At 38.4% G+C, this 17,894-nt stretch overlaps 1 protein-coding gene across 1 annotated transcript in view; it reads right to left on the reverse strand.

Moving 5' to 3' along the window:
- Nucleotides 1–1,747: 1,747 nt before the first annotated feature.
- Nucleotides 1,748–17,894, reverse strand: part of PPP1R9A (protein phosphatase 1 regulatory subunit 9A) — a 390,403-nt gene continuing 374,256 nt past the window's right edge. The window contains 5 exon segments of the mRNA XM_063667554.1: nt 1,748–8,137; nt 9,513–9,695; nt 11,905–12,024; nt 13,910–13,991; nt 13,993–14,220. Of these exon segments, the coding sequence (XP_063523624.1) occupies nt 7,925–8,137; nt 9,513–9,695; nt 11,905–12,024; nt 13,910–13,991; nt 13,993–14,220 (826 nt within the window). The 3' untranslated portion in view covers nt 1,748–7,924.

Raw genomic sequence — 17,894 nt, forward strand, 5'->3', positions numbered from 1 at the left:
CAAAGCTAAAAGTGTCCCCAAAGACTACACTGTTGTTGAGGTGGTGGTAGTGCTGATGGGTTTTTGTTTAATATTTAAACTTGTGGAGGCTGAAAAGAAAAAAAAAATAATAGAAAGGTAAACAAACAAATAGAAAAGATCAACAACCCCTTTGGCTATCTACTGAGACATGACTAGGAAGAAAATATGACTTTATCATTTTGTTATAGAAGCTGATATATAAAGGTTACCCATTTTCATTTATTTGTTTTTCTGTTTTGAAGGTATAACCTTCATGATGAATTATTTCTTTGGGGTGTTAAGGCAGTGACTTTAAAAACAAATTTTTTTCTTGTTTTTGTTTTGTTTTTGAGACCGAATCTCACTCTGTTGCCCAGGCTGGAGTGCAGTGGTGCGATCTCGGCTCACTGCAACCTCTGCCTCCCAGGTTCAAGAGATTCTTGTGCCTCAGCCTCCCAGATAGCTGGGACTACAGGCGCACACCACCACGCCCAGCTAATTTTTGTATTTTTAGTAGAGACAGGCTTTCACCATGTTGGCCAGGCTGGTCTCGAACACCTGACCTCAGGTGATCTACCTGCCTTGGCCTTCCAAAGTGCTGGAATTACAGGTATGAGCCACCACACCCAGCCAGAAACGAAGTTTTTCCAAGGCACTTGTTATGATGATAGTCTGGCATTTCCGGGAAAATGTTTTGCCAATAAATTGAGAACCACCACCAATTTAAGAATCACTGACTTGAAGTAATAAACAGGAACATTTTGTTTGGGTCAAAAAACCACTTTCTTCACAGCAAGATTGGAGTTAGTCATGATTCCAGTGACATAATATCCTGTGCCCTACAAGGGCTCAATTATTCTGAGATGCTGCTCACAGCCCAGGATGCTGGGTTCTCTGAAAGACTGTCTTGAAATTATCAATGAGTGTGATGCTTAGGCAACACCCCCAACATGTTTCATTATTTAGAAAGAATCTCCTGAGTAGTTAGGCTCCCTAACATCTTCAATAAAATGACCACATTCTGTTCTTTCTTGTTCTTGATAAAATAAGCAAATTCCACTGAAGAAGAAACAAAAGCCTATCCAGTTTGACACAGCACATATCAAGATCACGCAAAAAGGGACATGCCTTGGTTAGAAATTTCATAACGTACATTGTGAAAAAGAGGGAAACAGCTTATTTCATGTATTCTGTGATTCCCAGATCTAAATTTTCGCACTGACATAGGTTTAGTCACATATAAATTATAGTTTGCATGTGTAAGAATGAATGAAATTAATAGCCCTCACTTGTTATATCCAAGTCTTCTGAATTTTTAAGGCTTTAGAAAGAATATTGTTTAAAATAACCCCATACTCTATGACGGTCCTGATTCTTTCTTAGCTTGCCCCTCGCTATGTGAGACTGACTACTTAATGGATTTGTCACAGAGGTTTTCCTGGTTGAGAGATATCAGAGACTTTGACGGTGAAGCAGCGACAGGGGAACAAAATGATGGGCGAGGAAGCTTCGAGTGCAGGCTTTGCTCTTTTAACTTTATGCCCAGTTCCATAATTGTGCTTTCAAATGTAATTTCTAGCTGCCAATTTACACTTTACCACGGTTAAAACTTATTTTTAGTTTCATTTCCATGAAAAATGTGCACTTTGCTCTTGATTGACAGATATGCTTTGACAATTGATACAGGTTTACCCAGTCAAGGCTTGTTTTAGTTGAAGGTGAAAATGGAAGAGGGAAAAAAAATTGCTTCAACAGACCTCAGTATTTCTTTTTATTGCATTCGTTGTCTAACAACAATAATACTCATTGGCAAGAAATTTATTTACACTAACAAATTAAATTTAATCACAGGTATTGTTAGATTGGTCAGAAAACAAAGGACCACTGTGATATTTTGCTTGAAAGCCTCTGAAAACCAAAGAGTAAGGAATGTCATTTGAAACTTTTTGAACAATCTAGAGAAGTACGTATTAACCAAGCACAAGAGAACAATTCAGACATGGCACTATTGTCTCTTCCATGCAAATGATCAGACATCAAAATGTACAAATTAAAAGCTTAGGTAACATGCTATCCATACTTATCAGACTTAAAATTATTTTCAAACAATTCGTGTTCTTTACTGATATACAAAGGAAGCTGAAAAGAAATCAACTTCTTACAGTGGAATAGAATTTATTCTCATTTATTTTCAGCTGCCCGGTTTTGTCAGTAAGATGTAGCAGGTGTACGAGTGGTTGCAACACCATTAAAAAATATAAAAGCAGTAGCTATGATATTAAATAATGTTGAAGAAAACATATACATATATATTTAAGGAATTTCACTAAGCACTAACTAAATTTCATGTTGTTGGGAGGTGTTATCTGGCCGGAGTGCCTCTTAATTCTTTTTAAGTAATTTAATTATTTCTTGCCAATTGTTCTTTCATGAATGAATGATTACATCCTTAACAGAAAACAAGGGTGTATAAATAATACAGCTGAAAGAAACAGAAGTGTACACCTTCCAACAACAACATACACTCCCAACCACTTGTGTTGTTTTTGGCAACAACCAAAATGCCATCACTTGCACAAAAAGTAAATAAATGATCATATGATGGCAACATTCATCATAAGAGAGCCAGTAGGCAGTGACTTTAAGCATCACAGCCACCAATTATGTCATTTTAGAATTGTGAGCAAATTCACAAGAACACACAGTGCAATTTTTAGCTGCATACATTTCTTCTGAGCTCCAACTCAGCAATATGCAATCTTGACATCAAAGCATTAGCCAAATATTTGAGGAAATTTTCTTACTAAAATACCAAGTATCTGATAAATCAATTTTACCAAAATATATAAACATATAGAAGGATAAGTGCATTTAGTAGAAATACTTACAATAAAAAAATCTCTTAAAATCTATGAGCCATTCAATGTATACACAACACAAGAAGTGGCAATAAGGCTATGATTACAGCTCCAGGTCCTGACTGACCTCGCCAAGTTCCATACGCAATATATTTTTTAATGCCATGTGATTGCAGTGTGTGTGCACGTGTAAGGTGGGAGTTATACTCACACATATGTAGTTCTGAACATCTACACAAACGGCATGCACACTGTTGAGAAGTTGTCTGTTCTCTTATTCCATACATCTTACTCACTGTTGAATCCCTAGCAGTTTTGGGGTTGGGTTAGGGTCAAGCATAGGAAATCATCATATTTCTTTCCTTCTCCACTCTTGAGGATCTGGAATCAGGTCACAGACTGTGCTGGGTCCACACGCTTACATATGTGAACCTTCAAGTAAGTACCATTACCTCAATAGGCCCACATAGACACCACGGACAAGCAAATAAGGACTGTCTGTCTACCATAAATAGAACTTGATGCTTTCACTTTCTAGGAGAAGCTGATTCTGTCGGCTTTCTCTTTGCCCCTCCAACTTCTTAGTTGGGCCTATTCTATGCTGCTACTTCAAGTTACTGAAGTGTGTTTTGTCTGGTGTTATTTTTTTCTCCAGTATTTTGGACCAAGACTAGATTTCCTGAGACTTTAAATACGCAAGACAAATGCAAACAAAATCTGCCAACATACCCAGGCTGCTTTTCAGGAGTGAATCACTAAAGCGCATTTGGATTTCCTATAACACTACTTTCTTTTGGGAATGTACAGCCCTCCCCCAGCTCCCCACCCCCCATCATAATGTAAACCATTCTAACAGAAAATATGGATGTTTTGGCTGGGGGTGGTGGCACATGCCTGTAGTCCCAGCTACTTGGGAAGCTGAAGCAGGAGGACCACTTGAGCCCAGGAGTTTGAGGCTGCAGTAAGACATGATGGCACCACTGCAGTCCAGTCTGGGTGACAGATGACAGAAAAAAAAAAAAAAAAGAAAAGAAAATATGGACATTTTATTTCTGGACTTCATCCTTAAATGCTTAGCTTTAGAATAGTGCACAGGTACATCCTTAATAAAAAGTAAATTTGAAAAGACAGAAAAGGACTGTGCTTTTCTCTTCCATTTTACCTTTTCATTCTGAGACCACTAAGGTCTTTGCATTAAGTAGGTGACGTGAACCCTAGTGACCACTGCCCACCAAAATGCCCCTCATCTCCAGCTCTGTCAGGAGTACCTTTAGTTACTCAAATGGAAATATCTCAGTGTAATGATGGGGCTACAACATATCCAAAGTATAGATGGTTCTCTCAGGGTGGCTGGGGCAGCTTCCTTTAGAATCCTCCAGAACACTATTGTTAAACACTGGATCTCCTCTTGAAGTTTAGTCTGCATAACCTTTAACACTTAAACATGAATCAGAGTATCTATATAAATGCAAATTTTCATTTCCCTTTTATAAAATGCAATTTTCAAGCACATGTTAATTCTGGTGCACAATGAACCCAGACAAGTTTGTCTTCAGCACAAACTCTAACGGCCAAGGTGCTAGATCAAACCACCTGTGACCATTTTTGTAGCTTGGGACTGGGATATTTTAAGATTTCAGGCTAGGGATGACTACAGGGTCACAGATAGTGGCAAAGGTAAATCCAGTTCCTCATTTTCCCTCTTGCCACTTTGTTTCCAACAACAATGGAGCAAAAGGTGACAGTCCCATTTTGTGCCAGTTGAAAGCTGAGTTTGGCTTTAGTACCTATCATACTGCAATCATGAACTGCTGTGGGTTAAAAAAGCTTGTGATGTTGAGCGTGTGAAATCAATGTCAATCCCAGCTAAAGGATGATAGCCACAGAACAGCTTTATTGTCATGAAACTAAAGGGGGACTTCATCACGAGTGTTAGAATGGATAAAATGAGGTTTCTTCCCTAACTTAACATTCTGCAGTAAATTCCTGATTCAGGTAAAAAAAGAATGAGATTAGTATTACATAAACTGTGAGTTACTTGAAGGGAGATGGTCTTAAAGTAATCTGTTATAAAACTAACATCCTTTAATGGGAAACCCTGACCCAGATACAGCTCATACAATGCTTTCTGTCTGCAGCTTGGCCTCCTCACCACACATTCCCACCCAACAAAGCACAACCTATACCCCAAAACACTTTTGGCTATTGTTAGAATCATACTGAGCTCTCCTTTAGGGAATACAGTTCATAGCAACCAGATATTCCCTTTTTGTTCATTTTCTGACAATAAAAAACTGCAAAGTTTTTAAGGTTGATGAAATAACAATTCTGTGTTAAATTGTAAGGACACTGAAAACCACTAGCATTAAAGTAGGAATTGTGCAAGACATTGGAGCCTTGATTAGGTATCATGCACTACAGTCAATAAAAGAAATAATAGGAAAACAAAATGTGCACAAGATCTGAGGTCTTTCACTTTGCTTTCATACCCTTAATCAGTTTACATCTTATGCTTTGTGGGGCAATCAAACCAAATGACTTTTACAATTTCATCCGTTTTAAGTGGTAATGTTAAAATAACTCATTTAGGCCTAAAATTACTATAATTTAACTTAAAAAATCAAAATATTTATACTACTAAATGATTTAAGGAATAAGAATTTGATTTATAACATTGTCAGTTGGACAGTTATCTAAACATTCAATATACAAAGTTATAAAGAACAATACTTCTAAGACATTTAAGAAAATGCAATATAATAGATCATAAATTAGGTGCAAAAACAAGACACTTACAGACATTTCCAGTATATACATCCATTTTCAAATATTACCAAAGTGTAAACATAACTTAAGATAATCATCCTTCTATTTCTACTCTTGAATACAGTGAAACTTCCAGTGTGATCCAGGTCACTTTTTTCCCAAAGATAAGCAAAAATGGCAAAAATTTACAATAGCAAGCACTAATATTACCAGATTTTTACTAATTTAGTGTTTTAGTATTTGAAAAGTTTTGCCAAATTGTATCGCTCATTAATAGTGGCTTCTTATTTTTCATGATGCTAATAAATAACAAAGCACCAGACATCTCTAGACATTAATAGAGTATCCAATATGGCAGTTTCATTATCATACCCCTAATGAAGACAGACAGAAAAACATAATGGTGACTTTGATAACTGTAAAACACAATGTTACTTCACGTCAACGTTTCTGAGGATTGAATGAATGGTCTGTACCTAATGACAAAAGAGCTGACGCATAACCGACAATACTCTGTCAATGAAAAGAAAACAGGCCTTGGGGGTAAAACAGAATTAAAAATGTCTAGTTTAGATAATTTCTGAATTCAGATTTTCAGATAAGAAAAAAATCACACTGTTACTAAAATACAAGATGGGGCTACAAGGGAGTTCCCTTAATCTGTTACACTCAAAAGCCTTGCCCAGGCTGTAAATATGGAATACTTCTAGTGGAAGATACGATGATGCTGGGAACAGAGCAGAGATTCCCATAAAGTAAAAGAAGTAAAATACTGTCCAAGAATTCATGTGGCCTCAAGTCTTATTCTGAAACTTGTCCTTTGGAAAGTGGATAACCTCATTTTTAGAGTCAACGCAGCAAAGAGAACCAGATATATGAGCATAAAAACCAAAAAACCCTCATCACATGAAATTTCTCAAAATGAGTTTATTTTCTTCTCCTTCTTCTGCCCCACTCTCCTGCACTTGACTTAGTTTGGTGAAATATGGAAATCCTTAATACTGGCTTAAAATTAGTATAAGTTCCTCCACTACTAAAGTGCATGCACTGCCTTAAACAAACTTTTTCTGTAAAATTGGAAATCTTTGAAGTATGGGAAGGAATGGTTCAGAAAAACCATTCAAAATCTCTCTAAAATGTTAACTGACAGTTCTTCTTTATAGGAACATTCTTTGTACTCAAAAAAATTGGTTCTCTGGTTGAATGTTATTCAAATCTAAATTTCCTCTAACTGGTATTTCTATTTTTCTTAAAAGTACATTTGTTAAAACACTAACTGAGCCCACCTGGGAAATCTTGAGTAGAAAATATGTGATGAGTTCCTGATTGTGACATAGGCAGGCTGAAGACCAGCCAGAATGTTCCCCAGGAGAGGAAACCTGAAAATGGTGGTTTCCTTAAAAATCAATTTCCTGTTCAATTTCTTGGGTTGGGTGGGGGGAAGAGGAACTGTGTTGTGTTTGCCAGTGTTGCTGAAATGCTGAATACACAGCAGCAGCAAGGTCAACAGATCCCAATATCCCATGGCTGCATTAATGTCTGATTTTTTTCTGTCTTGTTCAGCTATATCTAGAGGATAAATATTACCCTCAGAACCCCAAAGTAATACCCACATCCACATTCTCAAGGCTTTTGCTTTTTTCAGTGGTTAACAAATAGCTATAATTTCTTTTCTTTGTTTTTGATGCCTAGCAAGCAGAATGACTTGCTTGCCTTTTCCCTTAGTAGGTAACTACAGAGCAGAGCACCCATGTTTCCACAGCGGGGTGGTCTTACTGTCCAGACTGAGAATTAAGAGCAAATCTTTCCCACACATTGGAGTAGGTGTTGCAGCCCTAGAAATTAAGTACTGGTCTCAGATCTCATGGCAGGGTGCTCTCTGCTATGCAGACATGTGCAATTGCCATTTCAGGATCCCACACTGAAAATTCACGGCGCTCCATTAACAACACCAGGGTGTGTCATGCTCTTGGGTGGGGTCACACTAGTTCTCCAAGTGACAAAACACACCCAGCACAACACAAGATGTTGGTAAGTTAGAGAAGAGCAAAACACAGCTACTTAAATGAAATCTCTGGTTTGTTAATGAACCAAAGGTGGCTTGGGATTATTTCAGCAGTTAAAATTAAGAGTGCATTCTATTGCAGAAAATGCAGTTATTCAACACACAGTTCCTCAGCTGGCCTAGAGCCGCATTACCCTTATCATTAAGTTTCTTTTTCATCCTCTGGAGGAGAGCAGGGCAGGAAGAGGTGGGGACTTCTCTTGAAGCATCTCCATCATCTGTAAGAGGGTATGTGTTACTGCTCACCAGCACCCTCGGCTGTAGTTGACGTCATCTTTTCTGTCTTTTTGGACTTCCTCTGCATTTGCTCTTGTTCCTTTCTCCTTAGCTTTTCTCTGTGTTTTTCCATTTTCTCTTGGGCCTTCCGAGCCTTCTCTAGAGACATCTTCATTTCCTTGAGTTTCTTTTTGACCACTGCTCGGTCCTGGGATGCTGTCATTCCAAGAGCCTAAGAAAGAAACACACACACAAACTGAATTTGAAAACCAATGAGCTCTCTGATGATGTTAATATATCATATATCCAAGGTCGTAAACTAATTCAAACATAGAAGAGGTAAGAACAGAGGAAGAACTAGTTACATTTGCTAAAAACCAACACACTGGGGGCTACCCTTTATTTTTTCTTTTGTTCTTTGAAGTCCCTTGCAAAGTATACCCTAAAGCTCATTAATTAAATGCTTTCCAAATTAGTAATTAATGGGTGAATGAATGGAAAAAGGGCACAATTCTACTTCTCCAACCTTTGGGCTGTAGACATTTACAGGTAAAAGTATTGCTAAACTCATCAATATTTTCAAAGCATAGGAGTGAGCACCTGCTGTCACAGAAGGCTCCAAGAAGGGCAAGAAGAATTGAAATGGCTTCCTTTCTGCCAATGTTTTCATTACAATGAGAACCAAAAATGTCTTTGGAGCCAGAATGCTCATGTCAGCATGACTAGCCATTCTTTCCCTGTAGGCAGACCTATAAAGGAAGCTTGATTGTAATGAGGAGGTTGCTCGATGAACTTAGAATTCAGAATAAGGGGAGTTGCTTACGTACTTTAAATGTTTCGTGACCTTCAGAATCAACAGCGGGAAGCATCTATCTATCTCCCCAACAGGGACAGCCTTGTCAATGGGGCCTTCATATTCACAAGCTATTGATTGATCTCTAACCTTTTCAAAATTGTCAAGAGATACTCATCTGCTCGTCAGAGCGCAGCAGGGGGCTGAGGCGGGGGTGGGGCTTGGGGGTACATGGACTTGGCTGTAAGCTCCTTTTTCCCTTTCCCAAAGGGATGGATGCCACCTTGGTCTCTAAGAGAGATGGACTGGACAAGTGGAAATGAAAGTGCCATGGAGGGGAGGGAAGATGTGTGTACATATCTGGGGAAAAAACTTCTGGGGAGAACATCATCCCAGTTTGGGAGTGGTGTATAAGGAAGAGTGGAGGTGAAGGAGAAATGAACAAGGAAAAGAAGATTCGTGGATCTGGGTCTTAATTCTAATGTGATGAAAAGGTCCACAGTGGCCATTATTAAAACTCATACTACATCATATGTAAGGAGAGTTTATATATGGACCATGTGTTGCCAGGTGGAAGCAATGGAGTGGGTCCCTCGCTCTCCTAATCAGCAGCCTACCATTTGATTTGGAACCCCTGATGGACTTTCTGAGACTTCATTTACTACTCAGAAAGAATTCAACATCCTTTCTGCTGAATATTGATGAGAATTACCTCTTGGATATGCAGAATGCTCTTATCTAATGAAAACATTTTAGGTGATATGAGTAATACAAATTATACCTGGTAACCTAAGACAGACATATAATTCTTTACCTTAAGTTTATTTCCATCCAACTGCAGGAGCTGCTCTCCAGTGATGTTTTGGGCACTGAATTCAGATACATACTGCTCCAGATTTAGGCTCATTAACCAGTGAGAAACCTGCTGAACACTCCATTCCTGAATGGCCCGATTCTGACACTGACTGTGTTTGGGAGACTGTCCATCATCAAGGATCTGAGATAGGAATGTTACATAGTGTTGTTAAAGGACCAAGATACTATGGCTCATATTATGCTATCAAAAGGAATTTCTTAACCTATGAGAGCCACATTTATGTTTAAACCAAAATATGATAAGCTAATGGTTCTAGTGGCGTTAGAAAAAATACTTATTACCTATATGTTTTTATGTTTGTGGCAGTTTAGAAATTCCCCGTAATAAAAAAGCACCATTATTAATGTAGGAAGTTTAATATTGAAGAAAATATACTAATGTTGCAAGCTTTTACATCAAAACAGTCTGGACAGATTATAAGACGTAGAAAATAAATATTTCATAAATCTCTATATGCAATGCATCACTTTTCCTCTAATAAGACATTGGAATTTTGTAAAAATATATTAACAAATACTGAGGTATCTTTCACTTGGGAGAGGAGAGCATTAAGCTCTCAAGCCTTCTTAGGGGAAGTTTCACAACCATTATTTCACTCGAGCAGAAAGCAAACTGTGAGGAAGGTAGGGCAGATAATATCCATCATTACTTTCAAGAAATGAGGAAACGGCTGGGCATGGTGGCTCACATCTGTAATCCCAGCACTTTGGGAGGCTGAAGTGGGTGGATCACTTGAGGCCAGGAGTTCAAGACCAGCCTGGCCAACATGTTGAAACCCCCTCTCTACTAAAAATACAAAAATTAGCCAGTGTGGTGGCGGTGCATGCCTGCAATCCCAGTTATTCGAGAGGCTGAGGCAGGAGAATCGCTTGAATCCAGGAGGTGGAGGTTGCAGTGAACCAAGATTGTGCCACTGCACTCCAGCCTGGGCAACAGAGTGAGACTGTCTTAAAAAAAAAAAAAGAAACGAGGAAACTGAGGCTGAGAAAGTCTATGTGATCTGTCCGAGATCACACAGTTAGTGAGTGGTAGAGCTCAATAGTTAGGAGTTTATTCCAAATTTCTGGCTCTGTCCACTGCAGAATATTCCTTTTAATAGTGCAAAGGGACAGGTTGGTTCCTAGACCCACTAAGCTGAGAGGAGATGAAGGTGATGATAGGTCTTGGAGGAAAGACAGGAGTCACCTTGGTGACCCACACAGGGAACACAGAAGAAGGGATGGGGTAAGCTGAGATGAAGGCAAAGGAGAGGAAGAAGAATGGACCATGTCAATGTAATGGTGATGGAAGATAAATCAAGGAACTCTGGAGGTGCAATGCGGAGATCCTCTTAACTTAGGAACATCTTTTAAACTAAGATATGACAAGGGCAGAGGGTAAAGCTATTTAACACAAGGAAACCCTTCACTACAGAGGAAGGTATTCTTGTATTGTCTGATTTTTCAGTCATCTCCAAAGAGAGAAAAAGCACATTCAAACAATAGCACACAAGCCACCACACACAGCCCACTGATAGCTCACCTCGTCATCTATCATATCCAGGCTCTGAGTGAGGGAGCAATAAAAGAATCAAGAAGAAAAGTGTTACAGAAACAGGAGACACAACATATATAGTACATAATTTTAATAAAATTAAAATTGCACCAAGCTTGAAGAATACGGGCAGAAAAGCTTACAAGAAAAAAAAAAGTTTTATGAATAAAAAATCATGTTAGAAAGAAATAGTAAGAACAAATATTTAGAGCAAAAATATCTTTATTTATGGTGCCTTCTGTCCTCCCTCCATTTTTCAAGGAACTAAATCACTAACCTCATTTCCTGACTCTCTTGTACACATTTATCTCCTGATAATTTGTAGCAATACTAATTTTGACCCTTGTTTTTAAATAAATGGTTCTCATGCTATTTTCCCTCTTTATCAAAACTATTGATTCTCAATCAGAGACCTCACCCTAATCAGAGGCGGTATCAGAATCTTGGGGTGAGGGTGGTTGTCAGGGGAGGCAAGGAAAAAAAGGACGGAGTAATTAGTAAATTTCTATGTGATTTCTGAGCTGTTCCCCCATGTTTAACTCTGCACTGCCCAGCCTCCCCATCATGTGTGTTTACATATACGTGTAAAAGGGGCCCCTGGAAAGCTTAAGAACAAGACTTTGCTTTTGTGTTGAGAAAGGGAGGGAGAGAAATCATGAAGACTTCATATTAAATATAAACCATGGTCCTGATGATTTCTATGCAAGATCTACCCTAAAAACATTTTCCTGGTGATGGTTCATGGGTAAAATGTCAGATTTGACAAAGCAGTTCTGTCATAGTGCCATGGAAGTACCTCATCTGATGACAGTGCTAAGGACTGAGACAGCCCTGGTGTTTTAGGTTCTGCTCCTAAGCCGCTGAGGTCTGCTGAACTGGTACTGCTGGGACTGAAGTCATCATTGAAGGTAAAACTCTGTAAAAATAAATGAAGCTCAGTGTTAAATGAGTGCAGTGAGTGAGCAAGAGGTAGGTGTGTCTACAAGCTCTAAAAAGGCTCTTTTAAACAATCTTAGCAGAAATTCATGTATGATTTGGTGATGACCTTCAATGGGGCAGCGGTTGAGAATGCTGCACCTTGTGTGGTTGAGGGAATTCTGGGTGCCTTCTCCATGTGATGAAAGGATAGATGTTTTAGAGAGACAATTCTTCAATCACTCTTCAAGGGTACAGAATTCATTATCCTCTGCAACTGCTCAGAGGAATAATATTAATAAGCCTATCTTCTTTGACCCTAATTGTGATGAGTAACTATGTAAGTAAAAATACAAGATGGTGTGGAGAGGCTGAGTTATTAGGAACAGATGGCAATTCATATTAGAAAGGTAGCTAGAGCACCCCCTGGGAAGGATCACTTATTGTTGGCCGTGATAAATACTATGAGAAATGGCAGATCCTCTCCTGGATGTACCCTTCAAGATGATGAGTTCTGGGGGAGGTCACAGCCTGACAATACACTAGTAGTTACATGCTGAAATACAACTCTCTCACAGCACCAGCAGAGCATCAGAGAGGCTGCCACACAGCACAGACACAGGCTTCCAAATAATCACCTGGGGGTGGGGGAGGTTGGAGCATGTAAATAAAACTTCCCCAGAACTTCATTAAAATGTTCAGTTGACATGAAAATCAAACAACAATGACTATGTAGCTGCACTTGTAAAAAACATTTTTAACCAAATCTGGAGTCTCTACAGTGCAAGATAATGGCAGAATTCTTTGAATAGCATTTAGATGCCTCAGATCCAATACCGAAAATGTTTCAAGACCAAAGTGATGTGCTGCTCTCAAAACTTCTTTTGCTAGTAATTCTAAAATGGCTGGATTTCTAGGAACTCTAAGCACTTGACCAACACCATCTTGTTTCTATTCCATTTCCTTAGGAATTGGACTGTTAGTTTTCCACTAAGTTCCCTTATACTGGGTTTAGTTGGTTATCAAAAATAAATACCACGCCAGAGGCTGCAGAATTCAGTACCGAACAAACTCCAAAGTTTGCTAAAACTTCAGAAAAGAAGTCTAGGTTAGAGCACATGGAGCTAGGCCAGCAGAACATTTAAGCAGCAGGACATTTAACATGAACATTACCATTTGGTACCCCAGTCAAAACGCTTTGAGCTGTTGAAAAGATTTAAATTGAAACTGAAAAGAATTAAACTCAAGTAACATTAATCACATTTCTGTTTGAGAAAGAAAAGCGAACACAGATAAAAGGAGACCAAACAACGTGTGAAAGTTAGCCACCATTATGTGTTTCAATAAAATGTTAGATAAGGTTTGCAGTGTCATGCTGGAAATAACCATCATGCATTTAAAAACAAGTAACACCCATGCATATATTTCCTAATTCTGTTAAAGAATTAAAGAACTTTGGTGATAGAATTATACAGCAGTTGTTCAACACAGAAGTTTGATATTAAAAGAAGAAATAAGTAAGGATGCTATGTCATCACTGGTTTGTTTTAAAGAGTTTCACTTAGATATACCGAACACATATTCAGTCCCAAATTTATTTGCTTTTCAGTAAATCTTGAGAAGCACAATGAAATAGTTTAGTAATGTAATTTAAAGTAGAATACTGGGTAAACAGATCTATCATTCTGTTCTATGATTCAAATGCATCTTTCCCAGCATGGCTTAACTGTCAAACTGAGATTAAATAGCAATATGTGAAAAGATAGGCAAATCAAAGAGTAATGTACAATCTACAATGAAACAGTATTAAAGAAGGTGATGGTTAAATGAGGCTTTCTTTTCCCCACATAAGAAATACCATGCATTGTTTATTGCAGTGTTATTACATTGGTTTCTTGGATCCAGACTAAAGACATAAGTTGAGAATGCCTTCCAAAGATTGAAGAAGAGGAGGGATTTGGGTTTCTCGTTTGCTTTTGTAATCCATGTGTTTTCTACCTTGGACCCCTTTTTATCTGAAATTAGAGTCTCAGGAGAAGGCTGAAGGGAACTTGTAGGTGCAGGCAGGTTCCTGAAGGAATAGGATCCTTTCCGGCTGTCATTAAACCATGAGAAAGGCATGCAAGGGGAACGAGTGGAGGTCTGAGCTGTTGAACGTGGCTTGGGTGTCCAGTTTTCCAGTCTGCCTCTGAAGATCCTGTTTTGTGAAAAGAATGGGTGTGTTAGATAAATAAAGGGCAGATAAAAGACCTACTGAACCAAAGGACTCTGAATATAGTTTGAAGTAACAATTTGAGAAACTGTTCTATTCAACAGAGTCAAAAGTTTGCACTTTTGACTACAACACTAATCTTAATAGTTATCTTTTTGCCTCTAAATAGATTCTGTGACAATGATCAACATTTTCGTATTGCTATTGCCACAGTGAATTTTTTATAAAATGTGCCTAATAAGTGTACGTAGATGAATTACAATCAGGGAGGGGCACAGTCTTTTAGGAACTGCTATTAGGTTAATCATCACTGCATTCCCTTTATCTGGGTGACAAGCCTCACAGCTAGGGACATTAGCTCATAAGCAGCATTCTTTCCTGTCTTCCTCTGGACTTGTGTTCCCAAGGGTCTGAGACTTAAGAAAATGATATATTTAAATAATTTTGAAATTTCAGGGTTCATAATACTTTAGGTGGAACACATAGTTTATTGGTTTTTCACCAGAATCTTAGTGCCTTTTCACAGGAGGCGTAGGAGATCTGAAGTCCTCATCTCCCACTTGGAGGGCCAGGTTTTACCACCTCCTAAGTACATGGTCGCAGGCCTTCTCTTGGCTTTTAGTTCTCCATCTGTAAAAGGTGGATATTTTTATGTATCTCATATGTGTTTGTTAAGAATTAAATGAGATAATATGTGAAAGTGCTTAAAAATTGTCAATGGTCTATGTTTATTTTTTAACATTTAAAGGATTTGAAGGCATTTGAAGAACGCAGTTTGAAAACAGATTTTTTTGTCTTAATGTAGGTTCTTTCATATCTGTAATTATCTTTTGGTTAAGAGAAAAAATAACTATCAGAAACCAAAGTAGGAACAGGCAGCAGTTTATGTGCATCTTGGAAGAGGTCAGCCTTGCCATTTGATGGAATGCCTATTATTTGATAGCTGCTGATACCACGATAACACACAGATTCCCTTTCAATTAAAAGTGCCTGGACACCACAGCCAGACAACTTCTGTCCCACCACATGTATACTGAATTTCAGTCTTCTTACATCTCATTTCAAATATATTTTGAAATCTATTTCCAGTTTATATAAATGGTATAACACCTAACAATTCCCATTTATTTCCAAATATTATTGTGAGAATCGAATGGGACATAAATGTAAAAGCATCTTGTAAACTGTAAGACAAGATATAAATGTAAAGGGATTATAAGACTGATAACTAAAGACAATGAAGAGGTCAGTGAGGTTCTGATAAAATATTGAGATCAGCATGCTGGGGGAACCAGATGTCATCCTACACATGGTCTACACTCTAGGTGAGGAACTCCAAAAATATGAATCTGGTTGATTATATAGGAGAGGGAAAGCTGTCCCCTCTGCAGCCTCTGGGGAGGGTGGAGGGAGAAATCTTATCTCCTTAATGTAAATTTAACTTGGGAAGGATCTTGGGCTCTGACCCTTTGGGATGTAAACATGTGTCTCTAGGGAAAGATGTGACTAGTGGCTCCAGCTTTACAACTCTAGGAATGTCTCCATGGAGATGGTCTCATCCCCCTCTTCCACTTAGCCTCCTTAAAATGTAACCACATTACCTCGGCAGAGGTCAATCTCTCTGGACTTCTCACTATCTATACACCCACAATTCAACTTCTGTTTTCTTTTTTTTGAGACAGGGTCTCGCTCTGTAACCCAGGCTAGAGTGCAGTGGCACAATCATGGCTCCCTGCAGCCTGGACCTCCTGGGCTCAAGCAATCTTCACACCTCAGCTTCCAGAGTAGCTAGGACTTACAGGCGTGTGCCACCGTGCCTGGCTAACTTTTTTATTTTTTGTAGAGATAGCGGTTTATTATGCTATTGAACTCCTGCCTTGGCCTCCCAAAGTGCTGAGATTACAGGTGTGAATCACCACACTCAGCCTCATAATTTATTTTCTGAGGCTTGTTTTTTAGCTTAGGTTCCACATTCTAGTAAAAATTCCTAGAAAGCTCTAGCTGTGCAGAAACATATAAATATTTTCTCTGCAGTCCCATACTCTTATAATTGGGTATCTCTGAGGAAAAACTGGACCTGATGATCATTATCCCCTCTGGTTATAGGTTTCTGAATCAAGGGAATTTTTAAAAGAGTTCATCTACAATTTGCAATAAGATATAGTAGTGCTTAAATATATGGATATTGTTTTAAAGTTTATAAATAGGCCATGATTAATGACAGCATGGCAATCTTGTCCTACTTCCAGTGAACAGCCTCTGTAACAATGCTTTTAGAACAATCACTATTACCTTTAAAAGTAAATAGGGAGAAAATAAGAATTGTTCTCTACTTGTGGTCATTCCATTGCTTTATTTGAAAAGGACTTTTGGTAGTCCAAATCCTGTCCAAGCAACATTTGAAAAGAAAAAAATCTGAAGGTCACATCTAATTAAACTCTTTCACAACATTTTCACTGTCAGAAAAATATTCAAGACTAATAATTGCACATGGACCGTGTATCCAGCACTGAGGAAGGTCTTGAGGCCATGTGCTTCTTACATGTGCGGTGAAGGACATCATGGAAGCTGGGCCTCTGGTGATACCCAGAGGCTTTCTTTCCCTAGCTTTGCACACCAAGTAATAGACAGGAAGAAGAGCCAGGCAGAAGGCAACGAGAGGCCACTTCTGAGAAGACACCTGCGTCTCCACAGTGGCAAACCACCGGATTCAGGGATATTTTGAAGAATATTTTTCAGTTTCCCATGAGGCTTGGCTATGCCCCTGCTGAAGTTGTGTCCTGTATCTCTCATTCCTCTGTGAGTATCTGTGATTTTAAAACCCCATGAACTGATGTAAACCCTGGGTACTTGCTAGTATCCTTAAAGAACTGAACAGTGAGTGGCATGCTTTCATTTCTTGGACCTAAAGAACATTCATTTAAAAAACAAAATTTTTACTTTAAAATTACAGACCTATCAGCTTAGCAGACATGCTTTCTAAAATAAATGTCAATTTCCTTCTGAATAAATTGAACTTTTGGGCCCACAATAGAAGCAGAAAGGGTTTGGCAGCAGTTATTCTATGTTGACCACTCTTACAGTCTATTTCACTTTGTGGAGAAATCCATTAGGAATAACATAAAATCCTTCTTTCCTTTCTTATTTGCTTCCTCCTCCCTTTCTTATTTGCTTCCTCCCTCCCTTTCTTCTTCTCCTCCTCCTTCCTTCCTTTTCTTTCCTTTTCACCTTCCTTTCTCCCCAAAATCGAGATTGGTAGAAATGAACTCTTGATGAATCTGAAAATAATTTTTCCAGTGGATCAAAATAGGTAGTCTATATTCCCTTCACCTTCTTTTTTAGCTATAATTTGATGGCTTGCTATCATTTTTGGAAAAAAGAGAATCATAAGTCACTCCTAGGAACTCGGAGAAAGAATGGCCTCAAATTCAGTTTTCATAATCCAAAGATACCATTTCAGAGATAGCTGTTTCCTGGCATTTAAATGGTTTATGTAATATCTCTTATAAGTAATGAACTCATTTACATATATCTTGAATCCAGTGTATCCTGGGGCTGGCATCCCAAAATTAAATTGCCAGCTAAACATTCCAAGGTGATCTTTGTTGTTGTCATTTTAACTTTGAATACAGGTGTGTGAAGTATTCAGCATCTAACTG

Source organism: Pongo pygmaeus, chromosome 6 (genome assembly GCF_028885625.2).
Source record: "Pongo pygmaeus isolate AG05252 chromosome 6, NHGRI_mPonPyg2-v2.0_pri, whole genome shotgun sequence".
Taxonomy (NCBI): domain Eukaryota; kingdom Metazoa; phylum Chordata; class Mammalia; order Primates; family Hominidae; genus Pongo; species Pongo pygmaeus.